Genomic DNA, 19,116 nt, shown 5'->3' with positions numbered 1-19,116 from the left:
GTTTCCCTCAACTGAGACACAGGCATCCGCCCAAGACATTGATCTGCTGTTTCTTCAATTAACTGCAGACCTGTCAGGCACTCACACTCCTGTCATCTCTCAGGCCCTGTCAACCATGGGCTTGCACCATCTTACTGAGCCTAATTTAAATACAGTTCCAGCAAACACTTTCTCATGCTGTTTGGCCAGCCAGTGGCATGTTTAAAAACTGTGCACTAGGCCTTGTGTACATTGGCTCTTTCCCCCCCAGATTCCTACCATTGCTACCATCACATCAGCTCCATCTATGGGACTGTTAGCATAGACAAGACTTCTGGGGGCTCAGAGCTGGTCAAATGGCATGTGCTTATCCTGCAGCCACAGGGGCCTTGACTACACTAGTGGTAACACCCACACTGCTAATACCAGAGGAACTGATGAAATTGTGGTAGCAACAGTGAGAAATTTTGGGAATTAAACACAGACAGGCCCAAGACTATGTTTCAATATAGTTTCTTAACATGGATAAAGTCCAGTGCAGACATGGTATTAAAGGGCTTCATGACTTTGCAGGGAGATGGGGGGGGAGAGGTATCTCTCACTTGGTTTTTCCCTTTTTCTGCACCTTTCACTCAGCCTGGATTTAATACAGTATGTCTCAAATTGCCAGGCCCTGCTCCTTTCCCTTGGGAGACTCCACAGTGTCTGGGAGAAATGGAGAGAGGAAGATTTGTTTGCTTTGCTCGTTAATGGTTTGCACTTAGCACTCAGCAAAGATGGAACTGCCTTCCATATGGAGAGAGCTTTCAAGAGAGGATGCTGGGCTTTTGATAAGTCCTAAGTGGAAAGAAGCCAGCAAAACAAGAACAGGCAACAGGCTGCCCTGCCCTCACGTTTAAAAGGGGCACAAATCCTTGTCTATCCAAAAGACTTCCCCACCAGGCTCCTTACAAAAATATTTCCCCCAGGGAGAAGATGTGGTGGCCTAAATACATTTCCATACCTTGGGGGATGAATAGAAGGATAGAGTGAGAAACACTTTGTTGGGATATCCCAAAACCTGCACAAGAGACCAGTGTTTGTTCCCCTTTCTGGTACGACTCTGAGGAGCTCAGGATGGGTGTGACAGGAAGAAAGTTCTTAGGAGGAAAAGAGGTCTGTACGCACATCTCAAGACTGGAGGGGAGTCATGTGGGCATCCAGTAAATATAGTTATCGCTATGGAGGTGGGTTATCTACGAGCACACTGCTAGATAGGTAAGTGTATTAAGAGGTGGCCTATAAGTGGTGTCTTAAAGTAGGTGGGTGAAGGCTGGGTGTATATGTGTGACAGGGAAGGGCACGTGTGTGCCTTGGGGTGGGCATGCTCGTGTTGTACTGAGGCATATACTTGTGTTATGGGAAATCTTGTGGAGAAGGAGGGGGCAAAGGTGTAAATGTGTCACAAAGTGGGTGTATAATTGTATTGCAGGAAGAAGGATGAATGTATTTGTTGTAGGCATGGGGTGTATGAGGTGTCACAGTGAGGGGGAGTGAATGAAACGTTTGCTGGAAGGGTGTTTTGGGTGGTGGGTGAAGGTATGTATGGGAGGGCAGGGGGTTGTGTACCCATTCCAGAAGAGCTCCATAGCTATTCATGTGCATATCACAGAAGAGTGGCTATCTAGGTGTCTCTCAGGGTGTAGGGAGGAAAAGTCTTCTGAGAGTGACAGATGGCAGAGTGGAGAGTAAGTGGTTAGAAAGCCCTATGCTGCTGCATCTTACCCAGTCTGACATAGAGCACATACTGCATCGAGTCCCGGGGCTCTGTGTACAGGATGCTGCCACGCATGCTGAGCCAGATGATTGCCACCTCTGCGATCATGCAGCTGAGCAGGATGCCCAGGTAGCCTCTGCCGTGGTCCACCAGGTTAAGAGAACAGGTCTCGTTGGGATTGTACGCCAGCCCGAAGAGCACCACGGAAAGGATCACAAACCTGCCATGCACAAGCCAACTATTTACCAGTGGCAACACCAAGCAAAGCAGCCCAGCATATGGTAATATTTCCTCAACTAGAGTCTCCTCACAGCCAGGTTTTTTTATCCTTAGGACTAAAAGAAGGAACCCTAGATGGCCTGTACATTTCCTGCTAATTCTCCCACTCACCTGCAGATCATCTACATATTAATTTGGTCCTGAATACTCTTTCCCAGCTGCCAGGAGACATGCTGCCCAGATCTCACCACCTTGGTATCCTGTGTTTATCTGGCAGTTCTGAGATATCCCATGGGACACATCACACTCAAATCACTGTCCTCTGGGCCCCTCTAAAAAAGCACACCCCAAAATTTCAATAGACCACTCAGAATAAAGGGTGAGGATATATCAGAGAGTTAAAGACACCAGGCTTCTAACAGAGACTTCCCCTGTGAAAGTGGGACAAGGGCTTTAAATAGCACTGATCCAAGGAATGGGGAAAGCAAGAGGGACCAGAAGTTCAGAACAATTTGGTACCAGTGATAAGTGTCCAATAAAACCTTCCTGCGCTATACAGGGGAACTGGAGAGAACTCCAGCCACTGGAGATGGGAGTAGCAAAAGGAAGTCATGAGTTGCTGCAGATCAGCCTTCTTCTGAGCATCTGTGCTCTCCACTTACCAGGTAGTGTGAAGGAGGAAGAGGAAGATGGCTGGCAAAACGAGGTCATCGCTGCCCACAGACCAGCGACGGCGGAACACCACAATCCCTGGCATGGCTAGCGGGTCTGAGGAGGCTCAGCAGGCACGATGCTCATCTCCTGAAAGTGAACAGAAATGCTGGAATGAAGGATGCAGGTCCCCTCCAGTCCCTCAATGCACCCCGTGCTGATTTAAAATCCCCTCTATCCACCACACACCAAGGAGAGGGTCCTGTTTGAGAGTCCTCTCCATCCCACTCCCATGACAGCATCACATCTCCTCCATCCATCACCAGCAGGCAAAGAGGGGTGGGCATACCAAACTCAAGGTGGGGAGGCAGGGAAAGAGAAAGGCAGTCAAAGATCGTGGGAAACATTAGCTTAAACAGGTATGTAGCTCATGCTGAATGTAATTAACACTCACCCGAACAACAGCTTACATGATTAGTTGGAATCCTGTTACAGAGCTCTGTGTTTGTAAGTGATCCCTGTTGGGCACCTATGACAGGTTGGGCCAACCTCAGCTCTGTACAGCTCCCTATTACCGTGTTCTCCCACACATCTGCCACCAGGTTCTTCTCTCAAAAGCCTCCTCTCAGCCGGCCAGGTGCTCCAAAGCATCCATTAACACTTGGCCCTCAAACACCACTGGGAGAGCTGTACATCTCCTTCCCATCTCTTGGGGTGTGCACCCTACAGCCTCCATGGTGTGCCAAAGCTAAGGAAGAAGCGTCCAAGGAGATCTCAATCTTGACTGCAGACTGTTTAGAAGCCCCCGTTTGCTCTGCCCTCACTTTGCCCCCTGTATGCATTCAGTCATTGGAGATTTAAGGGACAATTGCTTCTCTCCCTTCCTCTCTCTTTTATTTATTAGTTTTTCAACCTGATGATCCTTAATTAGCATTGGCAACAGAAGTCAGAGGCTATACAAAGCTCCCCTGCATACTCAGCTCTGCACCTCAATCCTGCCCTGCAACATTTCCCCCACTATTCTAGTCCAAGATTCCCCCTTATGCAGCTCTGCCAAAGCTCCTCAATCCTGTACTGGAGCACCCCCTGCTATTTCAGTCTGAAGCTGCACCTCAATAGCGACTTGTGACTTCTGCATGGCTTTGTTAATGTATTTCTATCCGGACCTGCAGTGTCTCAGGCAATTCCACTTCTAGCTTCCACCAGCAACCCACTGTGCTCTGCCCATGTACATCCAGGGTGAGGTTACAGAATCCCCTGCAATTCCAGTCTCTCCTTCACCCTCAGCTTTGTCAATGCACTTCAAGGCTGACCTGTAACTTCCTATGCTATTACAGAGTCTGGGCCACCATGCAGCTCTGCCCATGCACCTCAACCTTAATCTGCAGCACCCCCTGCTATTCTAATCCTACTCCTTCACACCCAGACACTGCTGACAATGCATCTCAATCCCAAATTACAGCAACTGTGCTTGTCCAGTGCTGTCTCTATGAAGTACTGACAAGCAGGATAACCTAGTCAAGTGTCCACAGAGGCAAAAATAAAAACATCTCATTTCTATTACTTGTGATATAATCAGGATTTGCATCAGGCTTTCAGAGGGGCAAACTACTACACTAATCTGCCATGTCCCAGTCCTAACTCAAAACTGATCGTAGCTCTTTCACATTAGATCTCAAAATCCAATTCAAATACGCTGGATAAAATGACTTGATGAGTGATCACATTTAAATTAACTAGAATCTTCAAACCACAAAAACATTTGCAGTTTATGACAGGCCCCATGAGCTGCCCTAGCAGCATCACAAGCTACATTATTAGAACATCTGATGTTACAACAGGTCACAAGATCTGGCAGTTTGTACCTGTCAATTATGTTTCTGCTCTCTAATCTGCACACAAGAACTGCAGCTCATCCTAGAACTGGGCAGCATTTCTTGTCCCGTGTCCACTACCAACTGCTGTCACCCTGGTTCAGTTGGATTTGCTCTCCTACACATGCTGTCACGCAGCAGCAAGTGACTACACACACACCTCTAACACTTTTCAGGAAATTCCACAATTAACATGCTGACACACTTCCAGCGTGTTACTCATTTTGGTAAAGACAACACTGTATTCCATGCTCAGCAGAACAAAAAACAATACGAAATAACTACACACCATTTGGATTCACACTCCCCTAGCGCACACTTGTCAAGCGTACTTGGTACATTTCAAACTGCTCACTCCACTGGCCATATGGCAATACCTTCTAGCCTTATCATGAACAACCCTACCATATTCTACCACTGGCACATGGTGGTACTTTCCACCTTTACCTTGAATATGCTACCCTAAATCAATGCACACAGAGATACTTTTCATCTTGCTCTTACATGCTGTTGCTCCTTGCCCATGAACACAGTGGTACCCCCCAGCCTTTCCCTACTTGTAACTGCTCTTTATCCATGCAGACATTCCCAGCATTCCCTGGCTTACTAGTGTGCCCCATCAATGTATTTTCCATCATTCTTCTGCATCTAGCAATACATGCAGTTGTACTTTGCAGACTTTCCTGCCTACTACCAGATTAAGCAGTGCTATCTTGCAGAAAAAAGTGAGTCCTAGGGTAGATTCCTGATGAAAATCAACAGGTGGGTTTGGAATGGGGTATCCGGCCTTTCATTATTGAACATGCTATATACTGTGGGACTGATGCTGCTGGTCCTCTATTTAAAAAGACCCTACACATAATAATGTGGAAACCAGGGGTAGATGGAGTGCAATTAATTCCTAATGATCGTCTGTGTGAAATCTAAACCAGGAAGCCTGGGGCCCTGCCCCCCCCCCCCACGTGTTAGAAACAGCAAGAGAGAGGAGTGAGAGACGGCCTGTTACTATCATACCTGACTTCCAGCAAGATAGAAATAGTGCTCTCAGGGGGAAGAGTCCTGGGATCTGGAACCCTGGGATGCAGCCAAAGAGTTATATTTGAGGAGGCCTGAAGACATGAACCTAGCAGGGGACTGGGAAGGGAGGGAAAGAGTCAGAGGACTGAGTGCAGAAGAGCCTTGGGACCTTAAAACAGTGGGTTAGAGACTGCTCCGAGTGCAAGGAGCCCCAGACTTTGCTCCCCAGGTTACAGCATGCAAAAGCACTTACAACACAAGGAAGCCCAGGAGTCTGAAACCTGGGTCAGAGATTGAGAGAGCCCTGCGTGTGAGAAGCCCTGGGACCCTGAGCCCCGCCTAGGGGGAAACACATGCATGCACAAGTGCTCAGTGCAAGGAGCCCCAGGACCCCGACCCTTCAGGCCAGAGTGAGATCTATGGGAATCAGAAACGCTTACATGGCAAGTGGTCCAGCAGAAGCACATTCTTCTCTCCCGAGAGGGTGTTTCAGGGAAAGTGCGCGTCCATGGAGACAGACATCACGAGTGAAGGAGGAAACCGCAAACTCTTCATGCAGCCATTGAAAATCCCAGTCAGGAAAGGAAAGGACAGCTTGATGACTGTCTGCCAAGGAAGCCAGGCATCATCTTCAGAGCACTTCCCTCCCTCCAAGACGGCAACCTCATTTATTCAACTGGGGCTGCTCGGAGCGAATGAGCTGGGGTCGTGACTTCCCCCCCTTCACACCCCCTCTCGACACACTCTAGAAGGAAGTGACATCATCTCTGTTCTGAGGAGATTGTGTGTGAATTGTGGGAAGAAGGATTGAAAGCGAGAGCATGAGATGCTGTCAGAATCATGGGGAGAGAAACACACAGAGAGATGGAGAGAGGAGGGAGCTCTCAGCCAGCAAGTGCAACAGCACGGAAACCGCCTCCTCTCTGCCACAAGGAAACAGAGAAGACTGAGCTTGCTGCAGCGATCCTTTGGGAATGTCCTGGAACTTGGCTGCCTGTGGGAACCCCCCCCTTCCCCTGCAGTGGATGGCATCAGAGACAGCGCTGCTGGAGGACAGCTCGGAAAAGCTCTGGAGCACTAGTCTATCCACTGGCATTTGCTGAATGCAGAGGGGAGGAGGGGAATTGGACAGGACATGAAAGGGGCAGCCAGGAGGGGCCACCCTCCTGGTCAGAGAAAGGAGGGACTGTTCAAAAGGAACAGCCTCTCCCAGGCCTTTTCAGCCCTTAATTCCCTGTGACATGCTCTCTAGGCGAGTGTGGCAGGACATGGGGGAGGGGTAGAGAAAGCTCTGTCGGGTGAAGGCTTAGAGAAAAGAGCAAGGGAGAGAGACATGTTACAGCGAGACAAGATTCCAGCTAAACCTAGATTTAGTTTAATCCAACATCCTCATGTGTGACATTAACCACAGAAGAAGGTATACAAGTAAATACATGAGCTGAACACAGCTGCAATCTAAGGAAATAGGTTTACACATATCCCATTAGACATGAGACACCACCTGCATCCACACAGCCCCTGACAAACTGACCCAAGAATCATCCACTCCCCACTAGCCAAATACACCGAGGAATGAGCTGGCATGTTCACACCGTCACATGCAGACACCCAAGGCACAACACCTATACCCACCCAGTCTCACCACCAGCCCATAGTAATCCCTCATCTGAAACTCTTCCTCCCCCACCCCCCAATCCACACAGGCAATGGGCTCACTCTCACGTATATCACCTGTATAATCCTGAAACTGCCTACCTGCTATCGGCTCTCCACTCAACCCCGTCATCTGCCCTCTCCTGGGAAAAGGAAGCAGGAGGCCCTCAAGTGGCCAAACTCTGGGTCCCCTGTGGCACCAACAGTTTGTTAAGACTCAAACAGGTGTGCTGGAAAGAGAGAGTCTTGCTAGGGAATGTCTGTAGAGAGGCCCTGAGATTTAGTGAATCTGCTGTTCCGAGGCATTCGCCATCTCCATCCCTGCATGAGATAGCAGGCTGTGTGTGGCATGACACAGGCACTGAAAACCATCCATGTGACACACCTCATCCATGTGACACACTTGTAATCCCCCTGCTGTCAACCCATCTCCTCAACCCTAGCTCCAGGAGGGGCTCACAGCGTTTAACGGAAAACCCAAATGAGAGAAAACAGTTGTGTTCTGAAATCTTCAGCCAGGCCTTCATTCCTCTGCCTGTGACTACAGAAACTCCATTTCCTTATGATCCCGGCTCCAGAGACTCTGGCTTGTGTAAAATGCTGCTGCCATCTTCTCACACACACTCACAGATGAATGACCACATTCACCCCAAAATACTCCATCATTTCCTCACTCATTTCAAAGTTAGGTTCAAAACTGCCCTCAGTGTTCTTAAAACCATCCCAGGACGTGCTGTAGGAGTGTAGGTGACCTCAAAACCTTCTCTCTGCCTCCTCTCTTCATCTAGCCTTGGCCTCTTCTCTATCCTGCCATGCAGTCTGACAGCTGTAGCTGTAAGAACCTTCTCTGTGGCATCTTATATCTCTTCACCTCTCAGATGGAATCCTATTGTCCCTTGCCTGTACACTTTTATTTCTCTCCCATTTTGAAATTATTTAAATCTGTTAGATGTGTTGAGTTTGTTTGTATATTTCATACAGATGCCACAAAGGTTGTATTGTACTGAAGAAAATAATTAAAAGTGTACCAGCAGTTGAAAGCAGCCAAGCAAGTCTATCTCAGGTGCCCACAAGCCAATGAGCACACTTCACCATACTCTCGCTATACCCTGAGCGTCCACTGGATTACAGCCTACTACCACACATCCCAACAAACCACATCACCACTGGACAGGTTTCCAACTCCACCAGACAGAGTGTTCTCCTGGGACCTCCACTCCCCCTGACCACGCAAGTATGCCAGATATGGTACATGCCCCATAACTCACGTGCTGTGTCACCACAAGTGCCGCACACAGAGCCCCTCCCTGTTCCTGTGAGTACACCAGACTACACGCACGTACTTGTACTCGACTCCCGCGGAAATCAGCAATTAGAACTTGTACAAAACAAGATCAGTCTTCAATCGGTTATTTTTAAAACCCCTAAATGGAGCTCTTTTTGCTTCAGAGTCTGGATCCTCACAATCTGGGAACTGTTCTTCTATTGGGGGGGGATGTGATTTCATCTTTAGGAAATGTTTTAAGACTGGTGGGGAGGTGCTTTCTTGCCTATGGCTGCACACTTACAAAGAAACATCTCTTCCTGCTGACTCTTGTGCGAGGCTCACAGTGTGCACTCTGAAGGCATGCCAGTGTGAATTGAACAGAAAGGCTGCATTCCTAGATCACTCTCCTGCACAATTTGCCCATGACAAATGTAAGCATTACTAGTATCTCCAAGCAGAGTTGGTAAAGCAGCAAGGGATGAACCCCAGAATAAAGGGAAACTGAATTCCCCTCTCATCCCAGAAGTAGAATGTGTCTCCAAGACAGGGCTGGGTTCCACTCTGGAAGCAGTATGGGAGAGAAGCTAAAGGCTGAATGAACAGGGAGACTGAATTTCCTTGACACTCTAGGAGGGCAGGGCTGTGTTTTACTGGTAGAAGACTATATTTCTCTTGATGGAAACCCACAGCAACTGCCGGAAGAACCTCTCTGCTTCCCATAAGAGGAGCTGGTGTGCGGGCTGGTGGAGCGTTTGGAGAATGGGCCCATTACTGAGGTAAACAGTTATTAGGAATAAAAAAAATCCACTTCGTTCTATTTAGAGCTAAAGCTTCCAAAGACAAGGGTTCCTGAATATGGGGTGGGGAATAATGGGGAAATTGATGGGGACTTAATATTGGAATTTATCACAAGTTCCAACTTCACACCTGATTTTAAAGGTTCTCCCTTATTCTTCTCCAGGTCCTTCATGATGGGAGACAAGAGAGGGAAAATGAAATGAAGCAACCACAAGAGAGACAGGACTAAGGGTATGTCTATACTACAGTTGCTACAGCACCACAGCTATAGCACTGCAGCTGTGCTGCTGTAGTGTAGTAGTGCAGACACTTCCTACACCAACAGAAAGGGTTTTTCTGTTGATGTAGGTAATCCTCCTCTCCAAGAGGCAGTAGCTAGGTGGACAGAAGAATTCTTCTGTCGACCTTGCTGCATCTACACCAGGGGTTAGGTCAACCTAACTATGCTACTCAGGGCATGACATTTTTCACAGCCCTGAGTGATGTAGCTAGGTCGATCTAAGTTCTGGTTGTAGACCAGGCCTCTGTTCCCCATTTGAGAAGGGAAAGACTCAAGAAGCCTCTTTAGGTCAGGACTCCTAGGGTTGGCGTATTTCAGATTTATGTGGCCCAAGACAAAGTCATTGCACCACAACCCAACCTAGTTTATTAATGACATTATAATAATGTGCTTATGTCTAGTGCAGCATCACTACCTAATGAAACAGACACCCAAACTAAATTCTGGAAATCAAATTGTCCTGCAAGCCCCAAGGAACAAGTATTTACCTCCAGGCCCAATACTGCTTAACTTATGAGATCTGGCAAGATCTCACTCCTGCAAGTGGAATGACGTAGGCCACAAAACAAAAGATATTGTTAGGAGCTAGAAAAGACCAACCAGCTGGCCCAACACATTGCCCCATCTCCAATTTATCTTATTCCTGCCTTCTGCTTTCTCACAAAAATCCGTTTCCCATGCCTCATCATGCTGCAGACACAAATCAAGATGTCTTCTGAGCACTTCCATTGTCCAAACTTAAATCATCCCCTTGGTCCCTTACTCCACATACTTCTTTCCCCTTAGTGCGAAGTAGCTCTCCCAAGTTCCCTATTTCCTCAAGTCGAGGTGACATCTTCTACATAGCTGAATGCTCCAGCAGCTTTACTGCAATCCCTTTTGGAATTTCAAAATACTGATCCCTTTTGGAATTTCAAAAGTCTCCATCAGTCACCCCTAGAAGGCCCCCTTTCCCTCATGATAATAAATTAGGGCTGTCAATTAATCACAGTTAACTCACGTGATTAACTCAAAAAAATTAATCGCACTGTTAAACAATAGAATACCAACTGAAATTTATTAAATATTTTTTCTAAATGTTTTTCTACATTTTCAAATATATTGATTTCAGTTACATCACAGAATACATAGTATACACTACTCATTTTATATTATTTTTATTACAAATATTTGCACTGTAAAAATGATAAACAAAGGAAAGAGTATTTTTCAATCCACCTCATACAAGTACTGTCATGCCATCTCTTTATCATGAAAGTGCAATTTACAAATGTAGATTTTGTTTGTTACATACCAGCACTCAAAAACAAAACAATGTAAAACTTCAGAACCTACAAGTCCACTCAGTCCTAATTCTTATTCAGCCAATCACTAAGAGAAAACAAGCTTGTTCACATTTATGGGATGTAATGCTGCCCGTGTCTTATTTACATCACCTGAAAGTAAGAACAGGTGTTCGCATGACACTGTTGCAGCTGGTGTCGCAAGATATTTACGTGCCAGATGTGCTAAAGATTCATAAGCCACTTCATGCTTCAGCCATTGTTCCAGAGGACATGCTTCCATGCTGATGACACTCGTTAAAAAAATAATGCGTTAATTAAATTTGTGACTGAACTCCTTGGGGAAGAATTGTATGTCTCCTGCTCTGTTTTGCCCTGATTCTGCCATATATTTCATGTTATAGCAGTCTTGGATGATGACCCAGCACATGTTGCAGAATGAGGGGGGATAGCTGCTTTCAACTACCTGAAAGGGGGTTCCAAAGAGGATGGATCTAGACTGTTCTCAGAGGTAGCAGACGACAGAACAAGGACTAATGGTCTCAAGTTGCAGTGGGGGAGGTTTAGGTTGGATATTAGGAAAAACTTTTTCACTAGGAGGGTGGTGAAGCACTGGAATGGGTTACCTAGGGAGGTGGTGGAATCTCCTTCCTTAGAGGTTTTTAAGGTCAGGCTTGACAAAGCCCTGGCTGGGATGATTTAGTTGGGGATTGGTCCTGCTTTGAGCAGAGGGTTGGATTAGATGACCTCCTGAGGTCCCTTCCAACCCTGATATTCTATGATTCTATGTTGTTTGTTTTAAGAACACTTTCACTGCAAATTTAACAAAACGCAAAGAAGATACCAACGTGAAATTTCTAAAAATAGCTATAGCACTCGACCCAAGATTTAAGAATCTGACGTGCCTTCCAAAATCTGAGAGGGATGAGGTGTGGAACATCTTAAAAGAAGTCTTAAAAGAGTAACACTCCAATGCGGAATCTACAGAACCTAACCACCAAAAAGGAAAATCAACCTCTGCAGGTGGCATCTGATTCAAATTATGAAAATGAACTTAGAATCATAGAATATCAGGGTTGGAAGGGACCTCAGGAGGTCATCTAGTCCAACCCCCTGCTCAAAGCAGGTCCAATCCCCAGACAGATTTTTGCCCCAGATCCCTAAATGGCCGCCTCAAGGATTGAACTCACAACCCTGGGTTTAGCAGGCCAATGCTCAAACCACTGAGCTATGCCTCCCCCCATATGTTGGTCCGCACTGCTTTGGATCATTTTCGAGCAGAACCCGTCATCATCATGGACGCATGTCCTCTGGAATGGTGGTTGAAGCATCAAGGGACATAATCTTTAGCGCATCTGGCATGTAAATATCTTGCAGCGCTGGCTAGCTCTCACTTTCAGGTGACATTGTAAACAAGAAGCAGGCAACATTACCTTCTGCAAATGTAAACAAACCTGTTTGTCTGAGCGATTGGCTGAAGAAGAAGTAGGACTGATTGGACCTGTAGGCTCTAAAGTTTGACATGGTAGAAAATATCCAAAAACATTTAAATAAATGGTATTCTATTATTGCTTAACAGCACGATTAAGCGCGATTAATTTTTTTAATTGCTTGACAGCCCTAGAATAAACCCAACTCTCTAAACCTTTTCTTTAAATTAGATTAATCAGAAGCGGTATCATCTTCACTCTCCTCGCCAAGACAATTATTTTCCTGTAGGACAGTGGTTCTCAAACTGTGGTCCGCGAGCTCCATTCAGGTGGTCCGCGGATGGTTCCCTCTAAGGTGCGTGCCTGGGTGGCCGCACATGAGAGAATAAAGGGCCACCCATCTAATTAGTGGAACCGCACAGGCATGGCTCCACTAATTAGGTGCTTGGACTCTGGAGAAGATGCACATGTAAGGTGAAGTGGTGGCCTTGGGGGAAGAGGGAGTAGGTGGGAGAGGGAAGTGGGGTGAGAAGAGGAGGTGGTGGGAATTTGGGACCTGCAGGGCTGCGGCGGCCAGAGAAAGAGGCGACTTTCCCCAGCTCTAGGGCTGCGGCTGCTGGGGGGAGACGGCCCTCCTTCCCAGCCTCAGCTCTGTGGCGGGGGAGAGACCCCCCCCCATCCTTCCCATCCCCAGCTCAGGGACTGCTGCAGTGGGGGAGAGAGGGCACATCCATCGCATTAGAAAGGTAAGACTACTGATATTAAAATATGAGTAGTGTGCTTTTATTTGTAGAACAAAAAAAGTTAATTATTATTAAGTTTTTTTATATATAGCGCTTTTATCCAAAGTGCTTTACAATAGTTAGCTAATAGTACAAACAACATTTGGAAAGATCATTAAGTGGTCTGCTGAGACCCTCAGCAATTTTCAAGTGGTCCATGGAAAAAAAAGTTTGAGAATCACTGCTGTAGGACAGTGCTCACAGCACTGCATACAGTATCCGACACAGGGCCTAACTATCACTGTATCAATTTCTCTTAAGCAATAATATTATGGCCAACGCCAAGCAATCTACAACTATTAGTCAGGCTTCAAAAAATCATGAAATAGGCTCAAAAATCATGAGTTTTTAGAAATAGTAAATTTGGGATTCTTTTTGTCTTCTGGGTTTTTAGCCTTTAGGATTCACGTATTTTCTTCAACCATGAAGGCTAGAAATTCAGCTTTCATTAAAAAAAAAAAAAAAAAAGTGAGATTCTCACCTAATAACATGACCCCATGAACAAAATATTATGAAAGTTGACAACACTGTTTGATTAACTTATTCCCATGGGATGGGACCAGGCAATGCCCATAGTATCCAAGGTGAAATCCAACAAATGCCTCCTATAGCCACAGTATCACCTTACCGACCTAGTACCTTGCTTGCTTTTCTAGAGCTGACTGGCCAGTATTAATGCTATCTTAAGGCATGAAGGTGTTCTTTACCAAGTTCATTATGTTCTTTGAAAGGAGCCTCTTTTTGCAATCCCTTGAGACAAACATACAGCAACATTTGAGCTGCTGAGGTGTTCGCTCAATATCTATTTTGCAGCAATTGTTTCATTTCTGCAAAAAATGCTGAGACTATTTTACAATTTATGGTGGTTTTGGCGCAGGGATCAGAGGGAGTCCTACATGGAGACAATCAATTCCCTAGCTAGCTACACTTTTGCTAATTGCAATATTGCTCTTCCCTCCCAGGGCCTTACAATCAGCAGTGAAAGGCAGGATGGAGGATCAACCAAATTAAAGAGAAGTTGGAATGATTTCTCTGTCTCTGGAGGCACCCCCTCTCTGGATACTGCTAAACTATCCCTGGCCAACAGGATTTGTCCCCAGGACTCAGATTCATAACAGAATGCACCACATGATTCCATGCAAGAAAACATTTTTTCAGTTGTGGCTATGAGAAAGCATTTTTGTCTAAATGGGGAAACAAACGAGTAGATTCCTCAATCCCATAACCCTCCCTTCTATGAGTGGACACACCCAGGCTAGGTCTACGCTACCCGCCTGAATCAGCAGGTAGAAATAGACCTCTCGGGGATCGATTTATCGCGTCCCATCGGGACGCGACAATCGATCCCCGAATCGACGCTCTTACTCCACCAGCGGAGGTGGGAGTAAGCGTCGTCGACAGGAAGCCGCAGAAGTCGATTTTGCCGCCGTCCTCACAGCGGGGTAAGTCGGCTGCGATACGTCGAATTCAGCTACGCTATTCACGTAGCTGAATTTGCGTATCTTAAATCGACTCCCCCCTGTAGTGTAGATGTACCCCCAGTGCAAGGATTTATCATAGAACCAGGAGGGACATTTTTGAAGCGGGGGGGGTACACACACACTTATTAAAATATTGGCAGCACAGCACTGGTGGTTTGTGACAAACTAGTCAGAATATGCCTGCTAGTGATCACCAAAAGTGAAGAAACTAATCAGGTTTCTAAGTCCTAAACTGGCTTCCCAAGTCCAGGAAAGAGGAAGTTTTGTGAACTATGGAAACTGCTGACAGTGGGCCCAGTCTTGCTTCCACTCAAATATTGGGACTTTTGCCTTTAATCAGAATGGGTCAGACTGATCTCAGAGTTTCATATTTACTAGAATAACTGAACACAAAACATCTCCATGTATTACTCACCAAGGAATGACTTTGACAAACCCAACAGATAATGCTGCCTTGGAAATGGTTAAGACTAACCATTGCATTTGGAAGATGATCAAAGTCTAGTGACATTAATTTGGTTAAAAACAACACACAGGTGGTGTGTCAATGCCAGTGTCTGCAACTACCCACATTTGGTGCTTACAAGACCAGAATCTGAGCTGATGATTCCAAGCTTGAGCTAAAATACCATCCTAGTAATTCCAGAAAACTGTGTTTAAAATGACAGACATTACAAGGTTTCGCTCAAGCCATGTCTACACTACCACTTATGTTGGCAAAATTTATGTCATTCAAGGGTGTGAAAAAACCCACCCCTGAGCGACACAAGTTTTGCTGGCATAAGCACTCGTGTGCACAGCGCTATCTCGGCAGGAGAACTTCTCCCACCGACATAGCTACCGCCACTCGTTCAGGTAGTTTTATTATATTGACAGGAGAGCTCTTTCCCATCGGCATAGAGCAGCTACACAAGTGAGCTTACAGCAGTGCCGCTGAAAGTTCGGTAATGGAGACATGGCCTAAAACTTCTCCACAGAGTTCTACAACCTGCCATGAGCCAACAGGCAGCTTTTAGGGATATTGGTGCCTGATGATTCCGTCACTGTGAGTGGGATAGGGAGAGCGTGTTGAGAGAAGAAATAAGATTGAGGTTGTGACATTTGTAAGAGAGTTTGCAGATGCAGCATGGACCTGATTTTCAGATATACTGAGAGCACACAAACCCCACTGAAGGTAATGGGAGCTACAAGTGTTCACTACATCCGAAAATCAGCCCCCTTGCGCGTATGCTACAAAGGCATCAGCCCAAAGGTTGTTAATTTTACCATGACACATGCACTGGAGATGGTAGTTTGTGGTTTTGTTATAATATCCTAAGGGCGTATTCAAAATATACTAATTCATGCTTGTAAACTATACAACTCTCAACTTGCCTACAGTAAGAAAAACAAAGGGCTTGGTGATGTCTGCTAGGGCTGGCTATACTAGGAAATGATACTTATGAAACAGAATATTTGAGTGCCAATTAGACTGCCTTATTTACTTTAAACAGGCTATTTTCTTACTACAATATTGCTTAAAATAGGTATTAGTCTTAGAAGAATGTTTTTAGACTTTATGAAATGCTTGTAAATTGCTGCGTGCATTAATCTCACTTTTAATGTCTATATTCCATGCTATAAGGGAATATGTAAGTTTTGCTTTATAAGTTTGAAAATGTTTGCTCTGAATTTGTGAACCCAGGCATGCGAATCATTCTCCCCTCCTCCGCCCATTAAGAATACCTGTCAAGATTAAATAGGCCATTAAGGAACATCACAATACAAAGGATTGGTGAATGGCCCTATCACGCCATGGAAATGCTACGTGCAAGGATGCAAAGAAGCTGGTCTCATGGATTGGAAGACTAAATGTAAAAGATAAAACAGAGTCACAAGACAATTTTTCATCTCCTTGCTGTTTGAACTCGGACAGGAGCAGAGACTCTAGACCAGGGGTAGGCAACCTATGGCATGGGTGCCGAAAACGGCACTTGAGCTGATTTTCGGCGGCACTCACACTGCCTGGGTCCTGGCCACCGGTCCGGGGGGCTCTGCATTTTAATTTAAATTTTAAATGAAGCTTCTTAAACATTTAAAAAACCTTATTTACTTTACATACAACAATAGTTTAGTTATATATTATAGACTTAGAGAAAGAGACCTTCTAAAAACGTTAAAATGTATTACTGGCACGCGAAACCTTAAATTAGAGTGAATAAATGAAGACTCGGCACCCCACTTCTGAAAGGTTGCCGACCCCTGCTCTAAACTAAGGCAGAGATCCCTAGGGTTTACCCCTGAGTTCACCCTGAAAGACATTTTGAAACTGATAGATTACTGCATCTCCGTCATCTTTAGGAACCATATATGTTAACTAATGTGCATATGTTTGCTTGCTTTAACCTGTAAATAACTCTTATTTCTTTTTCCTAGATAGTAAATCTTTAGTTAGGTTATTACAGGATTAGTTACAGTAGTTGTCTTTGGTGTGAGATCTAAAGTACAAATTGATCCAGGGTAAGTGACTGGTCTCTTGGGATTGGGAACAATCTGAATATTTTGTGATTTTTGGTGTAAGTGACCATTTATCACAAAGTCCAGCTTGCTTGGGTGGCAAGATAGACTGGAGAGCCTAAGGGGACTGTCTGTGACTCCAAGGTTGTAGTGTTATAGCAGGGGCAGGGCCAGCTCCAGACACCAGCTTGCCAAACAGGTGCTTGGGATGGCCCCTCTGGAGAGGGGCGGCACGTCCAGCTATTCGGTGGCAATTCAGCGGACGGTCCCTCACTCCCGCTCGGAGCGAAGGACCGTCCACCGAATTGCCGCTGCAGCTCGCGACTTTTTGTTTTTTTTGTGCCACTTGGGGTGGCAAAAACCCTGGAGCCGGCCCTGAGCAGGGGTGGCCAACCTGTGGCTCCAGAGCCATATGCCGCTCTTCAGAAGTTAATATGTTGCTCCTTGTATAGGCACGGACTCCAGGGCTGGAGCTACAGGTGCCAATTTTCCAATGTGCTGGGGGGTGCTCACTGCTCAAACGCTGGCTCTGCCCCCACTCCATCCCTTCCTGCCCCCTACCTTGAGCCTGCTATGCCCACGCTCTTCCTCCTCCGAGCCTCCTGCATGCCATGAAACAGATGATCGGGACTCTTTCAGGAGGCGCTGATCGGCAGGGCTGCCAGTGTGCTGGGAGCGGCGGGGGGGAGGGGTGTTATGGGGGGCTGCTGACGTATTACTGTGGCTCTTTGGCAATGTATATTGGTAAATTCTGGCTCCTTCTCAGGCTCAGGTTGGCCACCCCTGAGTTATAGTGATCCGGGAGTTCACATTTGTTACTCGGTTGGGGAAATCTAATTACAGAACATACCACCAGTTTGGGGTGTCTGCCCTGTTTTTGGCATTCTGCCCTGAGATAGGCACTAACAGTCGTGAACCGTTCCAGACAGTGTGATATAGTCTATAGTACAGTGGTCTGCAAACTTTTGAGGGTTGTGCCCCCCCTTACCCTGTCCATGCCCCTCCCCCCCCCCCCCCCCCCCCCGGAGCCAGGGCCAGGAGCAGGGACGCAGCTCAGGAAGGGAGAGGGGAAAACGCAGACAGGGGTAAGGGGCCACAGCTGGGGGTGGGGCTGGAGCTGGGCACGGGGCCTGGGCTGGAGCCAATGCCAGGGGCCAAGGCTGGGATAGGGGTGGAGCTGCAGCTGGGTGTGGCTCTGCTCCTGGCCCTGCCCCAGCATTACCCTTGGCCGGGAATGGAACTGCAGTCGGGCTGTGGTGGGGGCCAGCAGCTGGGCCCCTGGCAGAGTGCGGAGCCGCACTGAGGCTGGGAACGGGGCCAGGCACAGAGCTGGGAGCCGAGGCTGGGGTTGGAGCAGAGCTGGAGGTGGGGTGGGTGGGGTGGGTGGGGCTCCCTCCCTGCCTCCCTTGGCTATTGGCCCAGGCCCTCCATGCCCCCCAGGGAGACCCGTCCCACAGTTTGGGGACCATAACATGATTTTTAACTGTATCAAACACAGATGCAAACTGTATTGCAACCCTGGTAGGCTGTAACTATGTGGGAAAGTAGCTTTAGATACTGTTATAAGACTTAAGGTGGACATGTTTTTATGCTCATTTACTTCAGCTGAGCACTGGGCTCAGAGGTTCAAAGATTTCCCCATAATCCTATTCCTGATCAGTGTATGTTGGCCTGATAGTTCCATTTATAATGTAATGCCTGGTCCTTACATTGGTTCATTGGTCTCAAAGTTATTTTACATTTGCACTGAATGTGTCATCTGCTGATCTCTCAAACCAGCTGAATCTTATGGAGACTGGTTGCTTTGTTTCACATTCTCTGCTTTGGAGAGGAGGAACATGCATCTTAGACTCCTAGAAATTAGACACAGAAAAGACCTATTAAGGTCATCTAGTTTCTAGTCCATGTACCCCAGGACCAATGCAAGATTGTCTGCTGTAGTTAGGCTTGAAATCATTCCATTTTTACTGGTAAATGTCAGTAAACGCCAATTTCACTGTACACACACAAAACAAAATTATTTCCATCTATAATAATCAAAATCTACAGATAGACGATGTAAGAAAAATGCTGTGTGAGAACTTATTAGAGTTTGATTTAAGGATATTTACTTTGTATATTTTGACATGTGATGTTAACAATTTGTGTTT

General features: G+C 46.4%; 1 protein-coding gene across 4 annotated transcripts in view; it reads right to left on the bottom strand.

The window, feature by feature from the left end:
* The window catches only part of DAGLA (diacylglycerol lipase alpha), a 72,697-nt gene that overhangs the window by 41,906 nt on the left and 11,675 nt on the right, over positions 1-19,116 (bottom strand). For 3 of the 4 annotated variants that reach the window (XM_054026582.1, XM_054026578.1, XM_054026581.1), the window contains 2 exons: positions 2,617-2,755; positions 1,744-1,955 (listed from right to left, as the gene is read on the bottom strand). In XM_054026582.1, coding sequence (XP_053882557.1) covers positions 1,744-1,955; positions 2,617-2,711 — 307 coding nt within the window. In that variant the 5' untranslated portion in view covers positions 2,712-2,755. Of the gene's footprint in view, positions 1-1,743; positions 1,956-2,616; positions 2,756-5,936; positions 6,304-19,116 lie in introns of those variants that run through there. The other variant, XM_054026580.1, reaches the window with a different exon arrangement.

Source organism: Malaclemys terrapin, chromosome 4 (assembly GCF_027887155.1).
Source record: "Malaclemys terrapin pileata isolate rMalTer1 chromosome 4, rMalTer1.hap1, whole genome shotgun sequence".
NCBI lineage: Eukaryota > Metazoa > Chordata > Testudines > Emydidae > Malaclemys > Malaclemys terrapin.
Note: the sequence above shows the minus strand (reverse complement) of the source record. Positions and strands in the feature narration are given on the sequence as shown.